Source organism: Motacilla alba, chromosome 15, assembly GCF_015832195.1.
Source record: "Motacilla alba alba isolate MOTALB_02 chromosome 15, Motacilla_alba_V1.0_pri, whole genome shotgun sequence".
NCBI lineage: Eukaryota > Metazoa > Chordata > Aves > Passeriformes > Motacillidae > Motacilla > Motacilla alba.
Window position 1 is genome coordinate 1,761,679 of NC_052030.1, and position 22,722 is coordinate 1,784,400.

At 56.3% G+C, this 22,722-nt stretch overlaps 1 protein-coding gene across 1 annotated transcript in view; it reads left to right on the top strand.

Annotated features, from left to right (window-relative positions):
- Window positions 1–15,326, top strand: part of KSR2 (kinase suppressor of ras 2) — a 66,245-nt gene extending 50,919 nt beyond the window's left edge. The window contains exons 14-19 of the mRNA XM_038152864.1: window positions 208–304; window positions 3,885–4,018; window positions 7,962–8,093; window positions 10,296–10,425; window positions 11,481–11,614; window positions 12,927–15,326. Coding sequence (XP_038008792.1) covers window positions 208–304; window positions 3,885–4,018; window positions 7,962–8,093; window positions 10,296–10,425; window positions 11,481–11,614; window positions 12,927–12,933 — 634 coding nt within the window. The 3' untranslated portion in view covers window positions 12,934–15,326. The remainder of the gene's footprint in view (window positions 1–207; window positions 305–3,884; window positions 4,019–7,961; window positions 8,094–10,295; window positions 10,426–11,480; window positions 11,615–12,926) is intronic.
- The last annotated feature ends 7,396 nt before the right edge of the window (window positions 15,327–22,722 follow it).

Here is a 22,722-nt window from a genome sequence, read left to right on the forward strand (position 1 = left end):
CACGGTGGTGCCACCAGGACACGCCAGGAGCACTGAGAGCTCCTTCCCAGTGCCAGACTGGGAGAGTCCCCTGTTCCCTGCAGAATCCTCGACCCAGGAGGCCAAAATCTGGCCAAAATCCTGTGATTATTTATTAATTTATTATTTGGGGCTGTTTCTCCAGGAGGGTTTGTAACTTCTCTTTTTTCCCTTTTCCTGTCCTTCCAGCCTGTGTAAAGGACGGACTCTCTACTCCGTGGTGAGGGACGCCAAGATTGTCCTGGATGTCAACAAGACGAGGCAGATAGCACAAGAAATTGTGAAGGTATGGTCTGGGGGGGTCTGGATCCTGCAACAAACCCGGCCAGGAGCCCAGTCCAGTCATTCTGGGGAGCAGGAGAGGAGCAGCCAAGGATTCTGAGCAGGATGGAACTCCTTGGCTTTAAAATCCAAGGATTCTGAGCAGGATGGAAGTCCTTGGCTTTAAAATCCAGATGTCTTTGACCTCTGTCCTGTGGCTGAATTGGGGTGGCACCAAAGCTTCCATGGGCTCCCCATGCTTGGGGCTCATCCTGGCCACTGCTTCTCTTCCCTGCTGGAATTTCGGGTGTTTAAATCCAGCATTGCTGCTGTGGGGGGAGTTCCTGGTGGGATATTCCTCTCCTCTTGGGAAAAAAAAAAAGTAATAATCATGGAATACAAGAATGGTTTGTGTTGGAAGGGAGCTTAAAACCCATTACATTCCACCTTCCACTATCCCATGTTGCTCCAAGCCCTGTCCAACCTGGCCTTGGACACTTCCAGCATTCCCAGTATTCCCATAAAACATTCCCAGGGCCGAGACTCCTGGAGAAATCCGTGCCATGGTGCCACAAGGCCAAGCTCACATACATTTTCCAGAGCTAAAAACGCTTTTCCTTTCCCAGGGATGACTCCAAGTGCATCGTCCACACTTCAGACATGTCCCTATAAACAGTCCTGGGCAGGATCCTCCTGTGGCACGGTGGAGTGGCCGGGAATTCAGGTCCTGAGCCCTCACAGCTTCCCTCAGCAGCAGCACTGAGGTGTTGAGCTGTCTGCCAGAAGGGGCTTGTGCTGTTTCTTATCACCAGAAATATTTGGCACATGCTCTGCCGTGGGACCTGTGACAGTGCCCTGTGCCCTGCTCAAGGTCAGCCAACACTTCCCCCCTGGAGCCCAAACCTGGAGCTGATCCCACATTTAACTGTGGGAAAACAACAGAAACTCATGTTTTCTGGCAGACCTTAGCCCCCCTTCAATATTCAAACCCCGGTTAAAAGCAGAATGTGTCCAGCAATATTTCCTGGGCGGTGCCTTTTCCCGGGACGGTCCTTATTAAATTTCCTATTTTGTGCTTGTTTAGACCCAGTTTTAACTTTAAAGTTTGAATTCCTTCAGTCCTCCTGGACTCTCCAGGCAGGAGCTGACATCTGAGCACAGCCTGAACCTTTAGCTACCTCAGAGCCCTGCCTGAGCTGGGGGTGCCTGAGGCAGCCCAGAGCCTCTCCCTCCTTAATTCCGACTTCTGATCCACGTTTTCCACCTCTCAGACACGGATCTTTCCTGCTGAGCAAACATTTGAAGCATCACAGTCTAGCCTTGTATTTTTCCCCCTTTTGGTGCTCTAGGTTTTTGCCTTCCAGATGTTCCCAGCAGGAACAACAGCTCTGTTCAGCCCCTTTCCCTGCGTGGGTTCACTGCTCCGTGTGGGTTTCGAGGATGAGGCTGAGACATCCTTGTTTTCTGCAGCTGGTGCTTGTTAGGAACAGGTTGGAAACCTCCAAGTCTGTGGTGTTGAGAGGCAGAGGGGCTTTGTATCCACCCCAGATCCCTGGAGGAATTATGAGAGCTCCAAAGCTCTCCCTGTGCACCAAAGGGAATTCCTGGAGAAGTCCAGCCCTGCCCCAACGCCATGACCCAACCACATGGCCCATTCCTGCTGAGGAGCAGCTTCCCAGCCTTCCAAACTCCCCACCAATCTCCAGCAGATGTTTTGGGGGATTTGGAAGTGGTGGGTGTTGGGAAGGGGAATCCCAGCACCTTGGTTGGGGTGGGCTCGGAGCTGCATTGTCCGGAGGCTTTGGATTTGCTGCACAGTCCCAGCAGTTGTTAGATTTTATCCTTTGAGTCCTGGGATGTGACAGGAGAGATGCTCAGATCCTTGGATTAGTGGGTGCAAGGTTATCCCGAGATCCTCGGGAGAGGGAGGAGGATTTATCCCGGGAGGGGAAGGATGACTGATCCCGGGAGCGGTGCCGGCAGAGGGAGCTGGCTTTTCACACAGCCGAGCAAATTGAGGCGTTACTGGGCCCGGAGTGTTTCCTCAGGGATCATCCCAGGGGCTGAGGTGGCAGGGCTGGAATTTGCAGTGGGATCTGCACGGAGCGAGCTGAGGGATTGGGGTTTGCCCGGAGAAATTCCTTCAGCAAAGCCGGCCTGTGTTTGATGATTCCATGGAGATGAGCTCCGTGGATGTGGGAGCAGGTGGCAGCAAGGTCCTGGTGCTGCTCTGGGATCCCATCACCCTCACACAATGGGAAGGGGCTGCAGAGCATTCCCACGGCACGGGGGCTCATCCATGGATGTTCAGGGTCCTGCACTGCACCTGGGCAGGGAAACATTGGAATGCTGCTCCTTGCTCCACCCTGGCACTTTCTGGAGGTGACAGTGACATTTGAAAGCCGATTTTTAAACCTCATCATCATTTCATGTGCTGGGAGCTGGAGACCCCTAATTAATCCTCGTGCCTGGAACGGTCCTGGCATCTGGCCCCAAATCCTTTCCTTCCTCCAGCATCCCTTGGCAGAAGCTCTGTAGGATTTTCTCCCCACAGGGTGCAGTGAAACTCCCATATCTTGCTGGGTTGGGGTGGTTTTTTGTTTGTTTTCCCCCTTTTTTCCAGATGGTGGAATTTGGATTGGGCTTCTGGCTCCACATCAGCCACCAGCTTAAAAATAAATTCTTCTCACGCAGCCTGCGTGGTTAATGATGATAGATGAAAAGATGAGACTCAGGATGGATGGATGGATGGATCCCCATGGAATTCCAGATAATAAATCCCCCTTTTCCAGTGCCAGACAACCAATATTCCCTCTTAAGCAACAGTTTGCTGGCCTGTTGGGCATTGATCCTTCAGCAGCGTCCTGCAGATCAAGTTTTCCCCGAGTCTGCTTAGGAGAGTGAAAAGTGGGACAGCATGAAAATCCCTGCTGGAGTTGGGATAAATGTGTTTTATCCCCCTCCCCATTCCCAGAATGATCCCGCGGAGCTGAACATCCGCCACGCGGAGCTGCCGGCAGTCTGCTTGATTTGCCGAGGCTAAACAGGAGAGTTTGGATTTCCCACCCATGGCCTTTTTGTGCCTCATTAGCACTAATTTTAATTAGCCGCTGAGCAGTTTTTCCTGGGGGGAAGGAATTAAGGCAGGACTCCTGCGAGGCGCCCGTTTCCAGGCGGATGGGGCCCTCGGAAGCGCCGATGGCTCCGCCAGGGCTGTGGGGAGCGGTGACTTATTACCCTCCTCTGCCAGCCCCCAAAACCGTGGAGGCGAAAACATCATCACCATCCATTTCCCAGCAGAGGATTCCCGGGAAGCGGCTGCCGGGTGGGTTTGCCGCTCATTTTTCCTGTGGAATCAATTAATCAGGAAGATGAGCGGGCGCCGTGGCAGCTGGGACACCCACTCCACAATCCCATCTCCCTCCAGGAGCCCATCCCTTCCAGACACTTTCCCTTCCCGCAGGGCCCTTTGGGGACGTGGCCCAGCTTGGATGTGCCGTGGTGGCTCACGGATCCCACGGGAATGCCGCCGCTCCGGCGTTGTCCCGCCTGTTTGTGCCGCTTTTGTGATCTCGGGGTGTTTTCCTCTCTCTGTTCCATCCCAGGGAATGGGATACCTGCATGCCAAGGGCATCCTCCACAAGGATCTCAAATCCAAGAATGTCTTCTACGACAACGGGAAGGTGGTGATCACCGACTTCGGGCTCTTCAGCATCTCCGGGGTTCTCCAAGCGGGCAGGTAGGAGGACATGGACACACTGGAGCTCCTCCCTGTGCTCTAAAGCTGGGAATGTGGGAAAAGACCCCAAAAAATCCCTCTCCAAGTGCTTCTTTGTGTCCCCAGCCTCGGCAGACAGGAGCTCAAGAGGCCTTTGAGTGTCCTGGGGCTGCTCTGTTTGAAGGGAGCTGGTTTTGATCCGTGGGAAGGAACACGATGCCGTGTGTGAGCCTCGGGAATTTTGGCTCAGAGAGGCAGATTGTGCCCCTTGGACCAACTTCTTCCCATGGGATGCATCCCATCCATGGCCAAACCACCCTGCAGCCAGCCAGGAGATGCTCCTGTGTGGCAGCAGGGCTGGCTCATTCCTTGGCTTTTCCTTCTCCATCGTCATAAATCCCCGGCATCTGCTTCGTCCCCTGCCTGGATTGAGTGATGCCATCCCTGTGCTGTCCCCACTCCAGTGACATTTTGGGAATCACAGACATCTGGCCATGGTGTCTGTGCTGGGCATGGAGCAAGACATGGACAATGAGAGCCAAGCTTGGGACTTTCACAGCATTGTGACATTTTGGGGTCTCGGAGGGTTTACTTCTGAAGGTTTTGGTAAATGTTCCTTATTAAATTTCTTTTCCCGATGCTTTGGGAGGTTTTCCATCTGCAGGAATGGCAGGGAAAAGAGTTCCAGCAGCTGTGGAAAGGAGGAAAAGCAAAGCTGGGGTGGAAAAAGGAAACAGAAGTGGGGAAGGAAGAACAGAGATGATATTTTCCAATGATATTTTCCAATTTTTTTTAAAGTGGGGAATAAGAACATTGCTGACTTTTCCCACCTTTCCCACTAAATCCTTTGTGTTGGATTTCCCTCTAAACCCTTTGTGTTGGGAGCAGCACAGCTCAAGCTTGGGCAGTTTTCTCCTGGTCTTTCCATCTCCATGGCAAAGATGCTCAGGAGATAAAAAGCCCTTTGGAAATGATGGGTTTTTTCCCCAGTTTCCCAGTGATGATTTCAAAGGATTGGAGGAAACGGCAGCGGCCGCCTCTCTCCATCCCACACCTGCACTCCCAGATTTTCCACTCTGCCTGGATGAATATCAATGGATTTCAGCACAAACTTGGCCAGGAAATCAGGATCTCCCACTGAGATCCAAAGTGGGACTTGCCTCTGGTTTGGCAGCTGGGCTGGGGGTTTGGGATTCAGGGCCTGCCAGGAGGAAGGGACAGCTCATTCCAGCAGGGAATGAGGATTTGGCCAAAACCACCCAAGCTTTGCCAGGAATCTTTGCTGTGAAGGTCAGGGATGCTCCAGAGATGGAATGAGAAATGGGGGAATGGGGTTTCTGAGGAGGAGGCCAATGTGTGGCCACCTCTGCCCAAGATTGGGATGTCCCCTGTGGGGTGAGAATTCAGGAGATGACTCAGGAGAGGAAGGGTGGCCAGGGAAGCAAGGCTGGATAGAAATGAGCATGGTTTTGCTGGGAAAATGGAGAAAATGAGAAAATTTGTGCCCTGGGCTGCTGGTAGCAGATGTTTTCTGCTGGAGGAGAGCTGAGAGGAGAGCAGGAATCCACAGCCACCATGAATTTTGGAACAGAAAGTGTCTGCAGGTCTAATCTCCCCTTTTCAGGGTGAGTTTTTGCTGGTTTTGGTGTCTCTCAGATGAAGACAGGAGGTACATCCGAATTTTGGGTCCTTAGAGGCTTGCAGAAACATCTGTTGGGAAGGAAGCAAATTTTTGGAGGTCAGGTTAAGGATGGTGACATTTCTTCAGCTGGTTTCACTGGGGTTAAAACACTTCCTGCAGAGATTTGGTGACTTGGGGTCTCACCCTGCTGAAATCAGGTTTATTCCTCCTTTATTTAAATGTCCTTGGGCTCGGTGGGGCTGCTCTGGAATTAGGAGGAACACGAGGTGGGTCTTGAGGAGTCTGAGGAGCTCTTCTGCTCCTGCTTTTGCCCTGGGGGTGGCTCAGAAGATGCTCAGCTGGGTGTGGCTGTGAAGTCAGGTAAACTTTGGTCATAAACCCTCAGACTGCTGTAATTGAGCCGCTTCTGGGGCTGCGTTAGAGCCCAGCCCTCATTGCTGGGAGCTCCTAACCCACAGAAGCTTTGCCAGGGGTGAGCTGTGTATGCCAACCCAGCCCCCGGAGCATCCCAGCTGCTTGTGGAACGTCACAGAGCAAAAATAAAAACAGAAAGAAATAAAAGCCCCAGGAGCCAACCCGGCCTTGCTGAGGGTGCTGGAGCAGATCCGAGTGCTGGCCACTGCATCCCGGGAAGGACGAGCCAGCCCAAGCCTTCTTAATTGCCCAGGTGCTTAATGGTGGTTTGTAATTAAGAGCTGGAGGGAGGAGGGAGGTGCTGGGCAGGGAAAGGCTCCCCTCCGTGCCCAAGGGCTTTTCCCGTGGCTCCGGAGGCTCCGGGCCGCGCCCGAGCCGCTGATTGCGGTGGAGACGCCGAGGCGTGGATGGAGAGGAGCCATGGACACCCCAGAGGGGACAAGGAGGCTTCATCAGCGATTCCCAGGAGTGGCAGTGTCCCTCCACGGAGAGGGGCTTCCTCTGGTCACGGCCAGGCCTGTGACTGGGGACAGCTTTGCAGGCGGGAGGATCTGGATTGTGCCATTTTGGGATTATGAGCCAGCTTTGAGGTGGGACCCCATCCCTGGATGGTTTCCCGTGGGATTTTGGCCCCAGGCTGACATTCAGGAGGACAGATGACCCCGCAGCCATCCCTTAGCCCTGTTCATCCCCATCTTTGGGAGGGTTCCAAGCACAAACAGGGAGAAATTCCTGGCAGGAGCCAGCGGGCTCCTCCTTCTCCAGCCCAGCGTGGCGTGGGACAGGTTTGTTCCCTCCTGCTGCTGAACCTGGGCTCAGACGCACAATGGAGCTGCCTCAGGTCTCACCACCGCTGATGATCCAGGGATTTTGAAGCCAGCAGTGTATCCCAGGTGCCTGCTGGAGGATGTAAAGGATGGAGAAGTCACCAATGTCATCCTCAGCCGTCAGCCAAAGGATTCCAATGGATTTATCCCAAGCAGAGGGAGCCTGGGGAGGTGGAGGAAGGACAGAGGAGGTGAATTGAGGGGTTGTTATAAAGCCAGGCTGCTCCCATGGGAGGTGCCATTGGAGGCTTGGACTTGGAGGGGCTGTTTTGGGGCCAAACACCTGAAAACACCAATTCCCAGGCTGTTAATTTAGGATGGGTTTGCTCAGAAGAGGCACTCTGTGGTCCCCAGTCCAACTTCTGCTCCAACCACAGTGGGGCTGCGGGGGAAATTCATCCCCACTTTACCCCTGGATCCTTTAAGGGGTTTTGGTGCAAAGGGCACAGCAGGAGCCTCAGCAGAGCCTAAATCCCCGTCACCAGCCTGGGAGAGCCCAAGTTCCCCTGAAGCACCATCCCCCAGTATTGTCCTGCTGCCTGGCAGGGACATTTCTCAGAGCAGGGTTAAAGCCTGACTTTGTAAGGATGATGTGGGGAACACCAGGCTAAAAAAACTGGGGAAGAGGGTGGGAAGCTGGGGATGTGCTGTGCCCTGGTGTACCCACAGCTCCAGCTCCATGTCCCGGCAGGAACCACCATCCCGTGCCCCAGTATTGTCCTGCTGCCTGGACAGGGACAACTGTGCCAACAATTCCAGAGCAGGGTTAAAGCCTGACTTTGCAAGGATGATGTGGGGAAAACCAGGCTTAGAAACTTTGGGAAGAGGGTGGGAAGCTGCTCAGTGGGGATGTGGTGGTGCTGTGCTCCAGGGTAGCCACACCTCCAGCTCCGTGTCCTGGCAAGAACCACCATCCAATTTTGTCCTGCTGCCTGGCAGGGACATTTCTCAGAGCAGGGTTAAAACCTGACTTTGCAAGGATGATGTGGGGAAAACCAGGCTTAAATCCCTGGTAGGAGGGTGGGCAGCTGGGGCTGTGGGGGTGCTGTGCCCGGGTCACCCACGGCCCCGTGTCCCGCAGGAGGGAGAACAAGCTGCGCATCCAGAACGGCTGGCTGTGCCACCTGGCTCCCGAGATCATCCGGCAGCTCTCTCCCGACACCGAGGAGGACAAGCTGCCCTTCTCCAAGCACTCGGATGTCTTTGCACTGGGGTGAGTCCCGGGACAGGGACCTGCCGTGGTTGGGCCAGGTGGGAGCTGCTCTGGGCTCAGGAGGGAAGGAGGACGCTCTTGGCTTGTCCCAGATCCAAGGGGACGCTGCTGGATGGGATTCCCATTGCTGGGCTGGGAGAACCTTCCTGCTTCGAGAACTTCTGAGTGAAACCATCCCTAAATCAACAAATCCTCCTGGTTTAGACCAGGCTGGCTCTGGGTAATGGGATCCAGAGTATCCAGAGGATGCCAGCCTGGGGATGCAGGGGGCTGGGTGGGAACACAGGTGTGGGAGCCCCTGGAGAGCCCAGTTCTCCCCAGATTACCAAATCCTCCTGTTTTGCACCAGAGTGGTGCTTGGCAATGGGATCCAGAGTATCCTGGGAATGCCAGCCTGGCATCATCTCTCCCCTGCCCCCTCCTGGGGCAGGTGCCAATGAGAAGGTGCTTGGATGATTGATGGAGATGTCAAAGGTTGGGGACACAGCTCTGGAGCCCCTGGACACCCCAGTGTCTCCCTCCAGCCACTGCAGGGGGCTGATGGTGGTGCCAGCTCTACAAGCAGTTGCCAAAAGCCAAGAAAATGAGAATTCCTAAGTTTCCCTCAGCAAACCAGTTCATTGCTCCTGCCCTTTTTCTGCCCACAAACCTCCCGGAGGGCACGAGCCCAATTCCACCCCGCAAAACCTTTCCCAAAACCTTTCCTCCTTACCCAGAGGATTAATTTTCTCGTGGATACCTTGAAGGCTGTGGGATTAGGGAGCGTGGGCCCGTTATCCGAGGCAATATTCCCTTCAAACCCGCAGTAATTACAGCTGGAAGGGTCTGGCTCTTTTATTTTCTGCCCTCCCTGAGGTACAACTTCAGCACAGAAACAAAGAGGTAATTAAAGGATCGTATCCAACTAAGTGAGAGTGGGTGGGGAGACGTAATTTCCCCTTTTTTCCCTCAGTTGCGAGCTCGGCCTTATGGAAAGTGTGAGTTTCCTGAAAAGATGAAAAGGTTTCCCCATGTTTTCCCTCTTTCTTGTTTCTGCTGCTCTCCGTCAAGCCCGGGAGGCTCAGGGATGATCCAGAGGGGTCGCTTCCCTCCAGGGATTTGGGGATGAGGGACAGCAAGAGGAAAAGATCTTTTAAAGATGACAAAAACTCCCAGTGAGAAACTGAATTAATGCCTTGGATATGTAAAATCCAATCGTAGGGTGCTTGGATCTCCTCCTGAGGATTTTGTGCTGTGCCCACAGGATTCCTCTGCACCCACATAATTCTCCCATTATTCAATTATTTTTTGAGATTTTCAGACAAACTGTGCAAAACCAGAAGAATTCCAATTCCCAAGATTGGGGAACTTCCCTAACCAGGAGGAATCTTTAATTTTTTCCTCCCTGGTGTCATTGTAACCCTGGGTTTTGGTACTTTTAGTGGTCACAAGGGCATCCCTGGGAGGGAAAAGCAGGTCCAGGGAATTAGCCTTGGACAATGGGGCTGGCATTGTGGGAATCCAGGCTCATCCAGGCTCCGGGTGCCAGAAAATGATGATGCAAAACTTCCAGGCAGTAGCGGGGGCGGAAAACCACAGGGGTGCCCACCCGTGATGCCCTTGTTTTGGGATATTCCCTTGGATTTGGGATTCCTCACGGAAAAGAGGGCTTGGCTTAGCCATGAGAGCAGGAGCAGATGGCCGGGGCTTCACGTGGCCATCACCTGGTGAGGACACCTGGGATGGGTCATGGCACTGCTTGGACGGATTTTTGGAACTTGGAGAGATTTTTGGAGGATAAAAAGGGAAAAGATAGAGTGAAAATGAATTCTTGGGCTCGTCCCTTCCCGGAATTCTGCTGGAGGGGCAGCTGCATCCCCACCATCCTCTCTCCAGCTGCTCCATGGGCTGTGCTGTTTCATCCAGGTGGGACAATCCCACTTGATGGCACAGGATGGCTCTGTCAGGGCCTCCATCAGCCTCTGTCCTCCTTCCCACGGGTTGGGATCTCCCCTGGTGGGAATCAGGGCTCGCTCCAGGCAAATGGGAGAGGTGACACCTCTGTGTCGAGGGCTGAGCACCTCTGGTGTCACTGGGATGAAGCATCTGCTGGATGGCTCTGGAGCAGGGAGAGACGCAGGATGTGGGTGCAGTGGCCGGACACCTCCCCATCCTGAGCCCCTCCTGGCTGCTCCATCTCTGATTCCCAGTGTCTCCCGACAGCACCATCTGGTACGAGCTGCACGCCCGGGAATGGCCCTTCAAGACGCAGCCAGCGGAGGCAATCATCTGGCAGGTGGGAAGAGGGATGAAGCCCAACCTCAGCCAGATCGGGATGGGCAAGGAGATCTCGGTAGGTGCCGTGGGGCCCTGGGGGGTGTGCGTGGGCTGGGACATGGCTGGTGGGGCCCTTGGAAAAACCCTCTGGATCTGCCAATCTCATCCAGGCAGGCTTGGTCCTGCTGCTGAGCTCAGCTCGAGCGTTCCCTTTGCTCCAGCCCTTCCCAAGGATGTGGGGATGGAGATGGATGCTCGTGGGATGGACATCCCCCCTTCATCCCAGCCTTTCGTAAGGATGTGGGGATGCAAAGGGAGCCTCATGGGTTGGGCGCATTTCCTCCATCCCAGCCCTTCCCAAGAATCCAGTGGTGGAAATGGCATCCTCATGGGATGGACACATTTCCTCCATCCCAGCCTTTCTCAAGAATCCAGTGGTGGAGTCCTCATGGGTTGGACACATCCCTTCCATCCCAGTCCTTCCTGGGAATTCAGTGATGGAAATGGCTCCTCATAGGATAGATAAATTCCCTCATCTCAACCCTTCACAAGGATCCAGTGATGGAGATGGCTCCTCATGGGCTGGGCACATCCCCTCCATCCCAATCTTTAACAAGAACCCGGTGATGGAGACAGATCTTCATGGGAAGGACACATCTCCTCCATCCCAGCCCTTCATGAAAATTCAGTGATGGAAACGGGATTCTCATGGGATAGATATGTCGCCTCCATCCCAGCCCTTCCCAAGAATCTGGTGATGGAAATGGGATCCTCATGGGATGGACACATCCCCTCCATCCCAATCCTTAACAAGAACCCAGTGATGGAGATGGATCCTCATGGGAAGGACACATCTCCTCCATCCCAGCCCTTCCCAAGGATGTGGTGATGGAGACGGGCTCCTCATGGGATGGACACATCCCTTCCATCCCAGTCCTTCCCAAGGATCCAGTGATGGAGATGGATCCTCATGGGATGGAAACATCTCCTCCATCCCAGCCCTTCCCAAGGATGTGGTGATGCAGGCGGGCTCCTTTGGGGGTGAGGGCTGTGGTGGGAGAGGGACTGGCTCAGTTCCCGCTGGGAGAGGGCCTGGCTGGGTTTCCTCACGCGCTCTCCCTGTGGCTCCAGGACATCCTCCTGTTCTGCTGGGCCTACGAGCAGGAGGAGAGGCCCACCTTCACCAAGCTCATGGACATGCTGGAGAAACTGCCAAAGCGCAACCGCCGCCTTTCCCACCCGGGGCACTTCTGGAAGTCGGCAGAGTGAGTCCCCATCCCTGCCCATCCTCCCCTGTTCCCGGATTCCATGGACTGGGGGAATGCCCTGCCCAGGGACCCTTCCCAGACCCTCAGCCATGGCAGCTTCCATCCTGCCCCATTCTGTTGCTTTGGCTTAGTCACCTCCCTGCGCTCCAGGAAACGGCAGCAGCGGGTCCCCGGTTGGGATTTTGGAATCCGCCCTATTGGGAACAGCAGGCAAAACGCAGAGCAATCACTTAGAAACTCATTTTCCTCCCCGGAATTTGTCATGTTGTGACAAACAGAACCAAAATCTCGCCTGTGCGGGGGTGGCATTCACGGGGGGATTTTTCCTGCTCCCAGCGTGCATGCCTGGAGGCTGGAAATGGGAATGGATGGAGGGAAGGAGATGTCAGCTCAGGGAGAGAAGCGAGGAGATTTTGGCGCTTCAGGGATCGCTCTTGGTCCTTACAGAGGGTGGGAGATGCCGATTTCTCCTGCTGCTGCTAACAAACTGCCTTTCTTCCTGATCTGGGCGGCCCCAAGAGTGTCTGGAATGTCCCCAGTGCCACCCCCTGTCCCTGGGGGAATGCCGGGAACCCCGCAGGGCCCGCGGTCAGGTGGCCCCCCAAGCACCCGGAACGGGAGATGTTCGTCAGGAGCGGAGTTAATTCCCAAGCCCCGCTCCAAGCAGGCACCAGGGCGGCTCTGGCAGCCGGGCAGGGAATGCGGGAGGATGCCGGGCCCCGAGGCAGCTGCGGCATCGCTCCGCTGGCTTTGGGAATGTTTTTTCCAGTCACTGAGCCACGCTCTGCCTGCCCTGGGCTGGGGCTGCCCCGCGGCTCCCTGTTAATTACCGGCCCAATTTTTGCTAATCAGGATGTTCCAGCTCGGCTTTCCACGGGAGCTGACTCCTTCCGCAGGGACTCGGCTCTGGCTGTTGTTCCTGTCAGGTCCTGGAAGGCTCCTGTTAGGTCCTGGAAGGTCCAGGAATCCCGGCTGTGCACAGGGATGAGCCGGCTGTGGTGCCCCAGGCTCTGCCATCCCTGGATCCAAGGGATCATCGGGGCACAAAGCCCGCGGGATCCTGGATGCAAAGGGATGGGAGGGGTACCCAAGGAGCCCTTTCCCCTCCGGATGATGCTCCAGGAGCTGGGCAGGGCTGGCAGGGAGGTGCAGGAGTTCAGGGCTTCCCCCGGTGCCGCTGCTTTTGGGACCAGCTCCGTGCCAAAACTGTTCCAGGAGGGGTTTTTTCCCCACGATCTTCCCCGCAAACCCCCACGTTCCCACGGGAGGAGGCGCCCAGGGCTGACTCTGCTCCTTGTGTCCCCTCCAGGCTGTGACGGGAGGAGTTATGGGACGGTGCCTTCCTCCCCAGCGGGTCTCCTCTTCCTCTCCGCTTCCCACCCTGCGCTACGGAGGAGCAGCGGGGCCGACAGCGGGCCGGGACCGGGATCTTCCCCGCGGCGTTTCTTCATCCCGGGAATCCTCTCGGCGCGGGCGGAGGAGCCGGAGCGGCGCCGGGAGCGCCCGGCTGCGGTGGGATGGGGACAGCGGGCGGCTCTCCGCGCACAGGCTCTGGGGACAGAGCCCCCGAGCAGGGGTGACCCACGGGACGATGACTGCAGTTTATCCCCGGGGCTCCTCTGATCCCGATCCAGTGCTCACGACGATGCTCGCCTGGGGAGGGCTTGTTCTCGGTTCTCTGTGGGTTTCTTTAATTCCCTTTATTTATTTCTTTGCGGTTTTGTCATGGAAAAAGGGGGAATGTCGCTGATTCATGAGTTTATCCCCGGATCCTGCGGGGCCAGGGAGTGCCACTGCCATTAGCTGCCCCCCGCGGGGAAATGCATCTGTCCCGCTGCCCCCGCGCCCCCGCAGCCCCTCCGTGGGCAGCCTGACCTTTCACAAGTGGCTTCTCTCCCTCCCAGCCGCGGCCACTTACGTGTCCCCCCGCGGGTCTCCCTGCCAGCGGGACACCTCTCCGCATTCCCTTTAATTTCTCCGCTTTTCCCGGGTGTGTGCCATCAGCCAGCCCTGCCCCCTGCTCGCCATCCCTGCCCTGCTCCTGGCTTTGCTCCTCGCTGCCCAAACCCCGGCTTTGGGGGTGCTCTGGGGCTGGGCACAGCAGGGCGGCTGGAATTGGGATCCATCCCCTCTCCCGTGGCCTTCCCGCGCTCATTCCTTCAGCTGGGAATGCAGACAGGCTCTGGTTGTACAGAGCAGCTCCCAGCCCCGCTCTGGGACATCTCAGCCATGCCCAGGACCATTTTCCCCCGTGCTCATCTCCCATCAGCCAAATCCCAGAGTTTCCCAAAAAAATTCTCTCTGGGAACTGCTGTTGCCACCTGAATTCCACGTGCTGGTATTTCCCTCTCCCCCCCAGCTTGGATGGGCCCTCCAGCCCCTCGGATGAGCTGTCAGATGAGAGCAAATTGCATTCCCAGGCTCTCATGGAGCATAATTGTTTGACAGGAACCATCCCGGATAATTCAATTGTAGTCTCAGTTCGCTTTAATTTGGAGCCGTGACGAGGCTTTGCAAACCCAGCCAGCCCTGGTTTGTCTGGCTGCTGCTCCAGCTCCTCCTCGCTGGTGTTGGGAGTGCTTTAGCATAAGTAAATGAAGATTAGAAACTTAATTGCAGCTGGGATGAGATGGGATTTTAATTGTGGGGGTATTAAAATCCCCACGCGTGCAAGTGTGAAAATTCCAAGGTGGGCAGGAGCAGGGAGGGGTGGATCCAGCCCCCAAAAGGATCTGGAGGAGTCTCCTGCTGATGTTTTTGGGATGGGAGGCAGTGCAGGGAGCTGGAATGGGGCAGGATGGCTTTTGGGGCTGAGGCTGAGTGGGCTGGGCGGGCTGAGCCCTCGTTTGGGTGAATTGCTCCCTCCTCCAGCAGCACAATCGGGGCTCCCTGAGTCAGGGCTCATCCCACCTTCTCCTCCCAGCTCCTCCCTGCCTTTCACCCCAGCCCAGCCCGCAGCACCCATGGCCTGTGCTGTCCCTGCTCCCCCCAGGTGTCCCTGTTCCCCTGAGGTGTCCCTGCTCCCCCCTGGTGTCCCCAGCTGTCCCTCTGCACACACGTGCCACAAACCTTGCACTGAAACCTCGGGGTCTCTCTGAGAGAGATGCCTCAATGCCTTCACCTGTGCTGCTCCCGGCCTCTGGGGCAGGCACCAAATCCCCTCCCCAGAGGTTTTGGGTGCTGGGGGGACACGGGGAGGTGTCACCGATCCCCAAACCCCACGCAGAGGGAGCGGGGTCCTGCTGGTTCTGTGGGTTTGGGTTCTGAGCAGGTGTGGATTCCCAGGTGAGCAGGAGACAGGGAAAGGTGTTGGGAGGAGGAAGAAGGTGACACCAGGGTGGTGCTCATCACCAGGGTGATGGATATTGTGTGGATCTGTGGTGGAAGGGACGAGGTCTCTCTTGGGGTTGTCATGGGTTTGCTCCCTGTGTCGCAAGGCCTGGCCTGGCAGGTCTCACCCTGATGTCCCCCGTGGGGTCTCGCAGCTGCTGGCAGATCCCTGGTGGATTTTGTGGCCAGGAGTCGAGGGAACAATGAACTGAGGGCTGCTGGGTGTTGGGTGGGTTCCCCTGTGGTGTCAGGGCCTCACTGGGCTGCAGCCTCAGCCACAGAACCATGGAATGGGTCGGGTGGGAAGGGACCTCAAAGCCCATCCCATCCCCCCCCTGCCATGGCAGGGACACCTCCCACTGTGCCAGGCTGCCCCAAATCCTGTCCAGCCTGGCCTGGGACACCGCCAGGGATCCAGGGGCAGCCCCAGCTGCTCTGGGAATTCCATCCCAGCCCCTCTCCACCCTCCCAAGGAACAGTTTCTTCCCAGTATCCCATCCATCCCTGCCTTCTTTAAAGCCATTCCCCTTGTTCTATCTCGTTCTCCCTTGGCCACACCCTTCTCCACGGAATTTTGGGCACCTGGAATAAACTAAATATTCCTACAGCCAACCTCTCCCTGCTCTCCAGCCTCTTCCTCCCCTGTCTGCTCGCTGTGGTGTCTCAGCCACAGGCACAGCACAATGATCATCCTCAATTTATCCCAAAGGAGCTCCGAGGAGCAGCTCCTTCCCTTCCATTCCAGTTGCTCAGGCTGCCACGTTATTTCCATCATTCCTTCTTATTTTTAAAGTCTTCATTATTTAAACAAAACCCCACCCACCGAACCAACAAATCTTATTTTTGTTGTTGTTGTTGTTTGGGGTTTTTTTGTCTCTGCCTTTGTGAAGGATATTTTTTCCCTTTGGCCCAGTTTATAAATATCCAGCGCTTCAGCGGGGAGGGAATGCAGGAGAAGCTCTCCACAATAGCCTCTAATAGGAGCTCCGAGGAGGGACAGGGTCCATCCGGAGGCTCGGTTTAGCTGGGAGCCAGCAGAGAGCCAGGGCTATTTCCAGCCGAGCTGGGCTCAGCTCGGCGCTGCCTCCGAGATGCCGGAGCCGCCCCCAGCCCCAGGGCGGCCCTCACAGCCCCGGGATCCTCTCCTGGCCCAGCCCTGCTGCTCCATCCTCCCATCGCCCTCCCCTCTCTTCCCAGAGCTCCCTGACTTTGCTGCCGGAGGATTTTTCCAGCGTTTTGGTGCTGATGGGGTCACCACGTTTGGGGCTGGGCCGTGCGGACTCTCCCAGAGGGGGAAGAGGTGGCCCCAAAGCTCCGTCTCCTCCTGTGGCTGCTAAAGGATATTCCCTGCTCTGGCTTTTTCTTCTATTTCCCTTTTCCCCACAAGTTCCCAAATCCTGGCTGAGCCCTGACCGGGCGATTTCTGGGAATGACGAGCTCAGAGTTCGGCCCCCATGACTTTTATCCAGTCCTTGACCGTGGCAGGAGCTGGGATGATGCAGCTTTGGGATGGATGGGAGGCAGAAAGGAATGTCTTGGAGGTAGAGGAGCTGCTCAGCCTTTGGAATTACAGAATGGTTTGGGTTGGAAGGGACCTCAAACCCCGTGGCAGAGACACTTCCACCATCCCAGGCTGCTCCCAGCCCTGTCCAGCCTGGCCTTGGACGCTTCCAGGGATCCAGGGGCAGCCACAGCTGCTCCAGGAACCCGTGCCCACCCTCACCAAGAAAAATTCCCTCTCAACACCCAGTCCAACCCCTCCCTGTGCCAATTTAGGATTCTGTGGAAGAGCTGGTGCCTGGAACTCGGCCTCTCTGGCTGTGTGAGGAGAAGGGCTCTGTGCTGGTTGTGCCACGAGCCTCTCTCTGCCCCCCAAGTGCCCTGGGTCCAGCCCTTCCTCCTTTCTTCACCCTTTATTTATTTTAAATTATTTGAACTTAATTGAATTTCTATGAATTTATTTAAATTTATTTGACTTGCTATGAATTTATTTGAATTTATCTATTTTTGTTGCCAACAGCAACTCTTTGGGGGGGAAGCTTGGTCAGCTGCGAGCGCTGCCTTTAATTTCAGGTCCCTGTAAATTCCCGAGTTCCATTGCCTTGTACATAAGGTATATATGGATATATATACATATCTCTCTATGTATGTATATAGATATATACAGACCTCAATCCTGTACAGTTTCCAACTGAACTCGCTGGCCTGCTTCGTTTTCTCCGTGGTAGTTCTGCAGAATGAGCTGATTTTCAGTTCCCCTTTCCTCCCTCCACCTCCTTTTTTTTCTTTTTATAAATATATATATATATATATATATACACACACAGACATATATATATATATATGTATTTTGTTGTCGTTGTTGTAAAAAAAAAAAAACACCTCTGGAAAAAAAGAAGCTGGTGAGAAATAAAAATACAAATATACAAATCACCCCCACAAACCACTGACAAAAAAAAAACCAACAAAAAAAAACCAAACCAAACAAAAACAAAACAAAAAAAACCCCAAAAAACAAAAAGAAAAAGGAATTTCTGAGAAAGGCACGATGGATTCTCCCCGCTGTAAATTTGTACAGGAACATTTCTAACGTTTTCTACACTTGAAGAAAGTAATTTCTAATTTCTGCTGTCTGGCTGGGTGCGAATCTCTGGGACCTGCAGACCTGGATAGCCATTTGTTCCCGTGGTTTCTCGTGCAGTGTTTGGTGAGGTGACAGTGTATGAACTATTTATGCCAATAAAAAGGAAAAAAAAAAAAAAACCAACAAAAAAAAACAAAAAACAAAACACATTTGAAAAAGCCTTGCCCTGCCCTGTGCTGCTCCGCGTCCTCTCCTCGCCGTATCCCGGGATTTTTTATCCGTGCTGGGGTGGGGATGAATCCATCAGAGCCTTGGGAGCGTCTCTGCCTGGTCCAGCGCTGCCAAATCCCTTTTTCCCTCCCAGCCCAGCCCTTTGGGGATTATAATTCCCAGCCAACACTTGGATGGGAGCTGCACCAGCAGCAAACGTGGGAATTGGGCACGCAGATGAATTTCCACCCAGCTGTGCTCAGCAGAGGGGCTGGGGTGGCTGAGCGCGGTGATGGAGCACTGGAGGCTCCTGGCATCTGCTGCTCCCTTTGTTTGCCTCTCCCATGCTGTTTTCCCGGGATGCCACCATCAATCTGCCACGCAGCCCCTCGGGAAAAGCGGCGGCGCTGGCTGCTGGGGGCACCCCGGAGACGGAGAGAAAATCACGGGAAGTTCACACGGTTTCCCCCCTCTCCTTCCCTCCTCGCCACTGCCCGAGCACTTGAAAGGTAAAATAATGATGGCTCGCCATTAATAAACCATGAACGCTCCACACTTCTCCCGTCGAGGGCTTTTCATCTTTCAAAGCCTGCAGGAGCTGGAACCAATTAAACCAGGCTCAGCCCGGGCGGGGGCGGGGACGGAGCCATCCGGGGGGATTTGCTTGGGAAGGGGCTGCTCTGACGGATTCTCCCAGCAGGAGAATGGGGGATCTGGGGCTAAAACGCCACCACTCGATGCCTCCCTCGCTGGGTTCACCGTGGTGTCACCATCTCTTGGATGTGCAATGAACAGGGGGCTCTTGGTAAAGCTGGAGGGCTGCCACCAGTCTGGGGAGGAACTGGGTGGCACTGGTGTGGAACTGGTTGGCACTGGTGTGGAACTGAGCAGCCCTGGTGTGGAACTGAGCAGGCCTGGTGTGGAACTGGTTGGCACTGGTGTGGAACTGGTTGGCACTGGTGTGGAACTGGGCAGCCCTGGTGGCCCCATCTCCGGGGACAGAGCTGCTGGTGGCACTGCAGAGCCCAGTGAAGGGAGGCTGAGCTCGCTCCTGGCTTGTGGTTAATGAGCTGCCAGCACCGGGATGGAGAAAAATGTCAAAAATATCCCCCAGAACAGCTTTAACAGCGGCTTTGGAGGGCTGGGGATGCCTTTGGATACCTCCCTGTGGGGATCCATGTGTGCGTGTGCAGGGAGAGGCACAGGGATGCTCACACGTGGCTGTCACCTCCTCCTTGCTGGGGATGAATCACGGGCCATTAATATTTCACAGGATAAACGCCAGGAGTGGCAGAGGAGCTCAGCTCCCGGGCCAGCAGCCCCAGCTCTCCTGTCACTGCTGCTGGGTGAGCCCACGGTGTCATTCCTGCTTGGACGCTCTTGGTGTGGGCACAATCGGGGTGCTCCGACATCAAACAGGGCTTGCTTTGGGGTACTGAAACTTTTGGGATCGGTTGTGATGCTGGAGATATCAAACCCCCTCTGTTTCCACCAGGGAGGGTGGCTCCAAACGTGTCCCCGTGGTGTCCCAGTGCTGCTTGAGTCACCCACCCTCCCTCCGGACACATCGGGCTTCTCAGAGACACAAATCTGCCTTGATTTTGTAATTCTGCCCCCAAATTCAGCCGTTTATTGAGCCGAACTTAACACCTCCGATGGCCCGAGGTGCGGCTGTCCGAGCTGGCCGGTGGCACAGGCTCTGCTCCCGTGGGACCCAGCGCTGTCCCCGCAGGGCGGCTCTGGGTTCCGCCCCGGAGCAGCGCAAGAAAAGGCTGGCGAGGAGCCGAGCGGGGCCGGGAGCCGAGCGCCAGCGGTGGCCCGCAGCCAGGGCTCTGGCCAGTCCGGGGGGTCCCGGGGAGGGCTCGGGGGACAATCCGCAGCTGAAGGCACAGCTCGGAGCCGGGCTGGGGCTGGCCGGGGTCCCGCATCCCTGTCCCTGCCCCGGCCCATCCCGCCCGGGCCGGTGCTCCCCGGGCCGGGCTGCACGGCGGGGCTGCGGCAGGGCCCCACAATGGGGCATTGTTCCGAGCTCTGATTTATGCTTCCTCCCCAAGCTCGTCTGGCCTTTCTCAGGAGCCGCAAGGAGCACAGGGCCGGTCCTTTCGGGGGGGAGCCGGGCTGGGCTGAGCCCCCCGCAGCCACCCCAGCACGGCCCGGGGGGTCCCGCCTGGCTAAAGCTCCAGCTCTTCATTAGGGCTTGATTAGCTCATTAAGGGCCGCCCTGCGCCGGCAGCGGGACACGCTGGGGCAGCCCGAGCCTCGGGGGGAGAGAGCCCGGGCAGGCAGTGCCCGAGGCCGGGCTAATTGGCCACTTCTGCCGTGGCCACCCGGCCTTTAACAGGATTGTGGCCCTGAGCCAGCGCGGAGCTGATCCCGCTTTGCGCAGAGCCCCGGGATTAATTCCGGCCGGGGAGCGGCCCCGGGGGTTCCAGCGCTCCCGCCGCCTGCGGGGAAGGGGCTGCCCTGCTCCGAGCCCCGCTGCTGCCGCTGCCCCATTGCTCAGCAGATTCTCTTTCCTCACCTCTATTTTTACGCTGCCCTCGGGGACAGAAACCCGACCCCTGTGACTGCGGACCCTGCGTGAGCTCCCGCCGGGCTCCCGGCGCAGGATCCTTTCCTCCTGGCAGCTCTGGGAAGGAGGAGAGATTCCCAATCCCCGGTGTTTTCCCCTAAACCTGACACCTGCAGCCTCCAGAGAGCCGAGCCGTGCCCTGGGCAGCAGCAGGTACAAAAACTGGCTGAAGGTTTTCCTGTGCCACGGTTTCTTATTTATTCCTGATTTTTGGGGGCAGGGTGGCTTTCTGTGCCTGGATTAGGGGTGGGAAGGAGTCAGGGGACCCTGGGTGTGCTGTGAGGTCCCTGTGGGGTGGGGAAGGGTCGGCAGTGCTGAAGGAAAATAATCCCACACTCAGGGTTTGTGCCGGGGCACCTGGAGGGGAGAAGCTGTCCCAGAGGGGAATTGTCCCACGGGGGTGTGGGTGACCTGTCCCAGCACCTCGGGGTGCCAGAGGATCTGGAGAGCATGAGGAAATCCCTGTGCTCCCCATCCTAGGGACAGCCACGGGGTAGGGGTGCTCTGTGGGACTCGCTGGCTCCATGGCCCCACTTCCAGCTGGTGGAGAGACACATTCCTGCATCCTGGAAGATGCCAGGCATGGCAGATGAGCCTTCAGCCTGAACTTCATCCTCCTCACCCACCAGCTCCTGTGGGGACAGCTCAGCTCCAGCCTCCTCCAGCCCCACAGCCATGGGGCAGAACCACGGAATTCACCGTGCCAGAACCATGGAATTCCCACAGCCAGAACCACGGAATTCCCACAGCCAGAACCACGGAATTCCCACAGCCAGAACCACGGAATTCCCACAGCCAGAACCATGGAATTCCCACAGCCAGAACCAAGGAATTCCCACAGCCAGAACCAGGGAATTCACCCATCCAGAACCAGGGAATTCACCCATCCAGAACCAAGGAATTCACCCATCCAGGACCAGGGAATTCACCCATCCAGGACCAGGGAGTTCCCACTGCCAGAACCAAGGAATTCCCACAGCCAGAACCAAGGAATTCCCACAGCCAGAACCAAGGAATTCCCACTGCCAGAACCTTGCCCTTCCCCCTCTGCAGAGCCTCCCTGCACCCCTGTGCAGATCCATGATGTGCAGGCTGCCCGTGCAGAGCCATTCCCACCCGGCAGAGCCCGGCTTCAGCTGCTCCCAAAGCCTGGATGTGCTGCTGGAAATGCAGAAGGAGCTGGGAAGCAGCCAAATGTTTGGGGTTTGGGGGTTCAGGGGCTGATCCCCTCGTGGGAGGGATAATTCAAGCAGCAAATCCCCCATGGAAGGGGCGAGCATGGAGCCATCCCCGTGCAGGGAGCTGGGCTGGCAACTGAAGCAGGGTGATTCCATGTGGGATTGCAGCCTGGGAGTGCTGGGATGCTGCAGGGAGGGACTGGAACCCATTTTATCCATTTTTTCCAAGCTCCTTCTGCACGGGTGCTGCCAAATTCCCCCCAGCCGTGCTGCGGGGCTGGGAGCTCCCAGCAGGATTCCTGAAAGAAAATCTCACTCCAGGAATACCTGGCTTTCTCCAGAGTTTTTTTCCAGAGATTGGTTTGCTGGCTGCAGTGGCACTTGGGGCCCTGCTGTCCCTCTGGGTCTGGTGACACCAACAGCCTCTGGTGGCCCTGGCTGCTGCCCCGTGACCAGGGGCTGCAGGAGGGGACGGCCACCCCTGAGCTCCTGGACGTTGGGACTGATGTCCCTGGATTGGGTTTCGGATATTTTTGGTCCTGTAAATCCCATGGGTGATGATGCTCAGCATGATGGGTCCTTCCTCCACGTGGCCAAGCTCTTTTTTGGGATTGAACCTCCCTTAACTCTTATTCCCAGCTGCCTGCTCCATTCATCCCCAATTCCAGCACCATGGATGGGGATGGCTCCATGCTCGCCCCTTCCATGGGGGATTTGCTGCTTGAATTATCCCTCCCACGAGGGGATCAGCCCCTGAACCCCCAAACCCCAAACATTTGGCTGCTTCCCAGCTCCTTCTGCATTTCCAGCAGCACATCCAGGCTTTGGGAGCAGCTGAAGCCGGGCTCTGCCGGGTGGGAATGGCTCTGCACGGGCAGCCTGCACATCATGGATCTGCACAGGGGTGCAGGGAGGCTCTGCAGAGGGGGAAGGGCAAGGTTCTGGCAGTGGGAATTCCCTGGTTCTGGCAGTGGGAACTCTGGTTCTGGCAGTGGGAACTCCCTGGTTCTGGGAGTGGGAACTCCTTGATTCTGGCTGTGGGAATTCCATGGTCCTGGATGATGGAATTCCCTGGTTCTGGCAGTGTGGATTCCTTGGCTTTGGGAGTGTGGACTCCATGGTTCTGGCAGTGTGGACTCCATGGTTCTGGCTGTGGGATTTCCCTGGTTCTGGTGGTGGGAACTCCACGGTTCTGGCTGTGGGAATTCCACGGCTCTGGCTGTGGGAATTA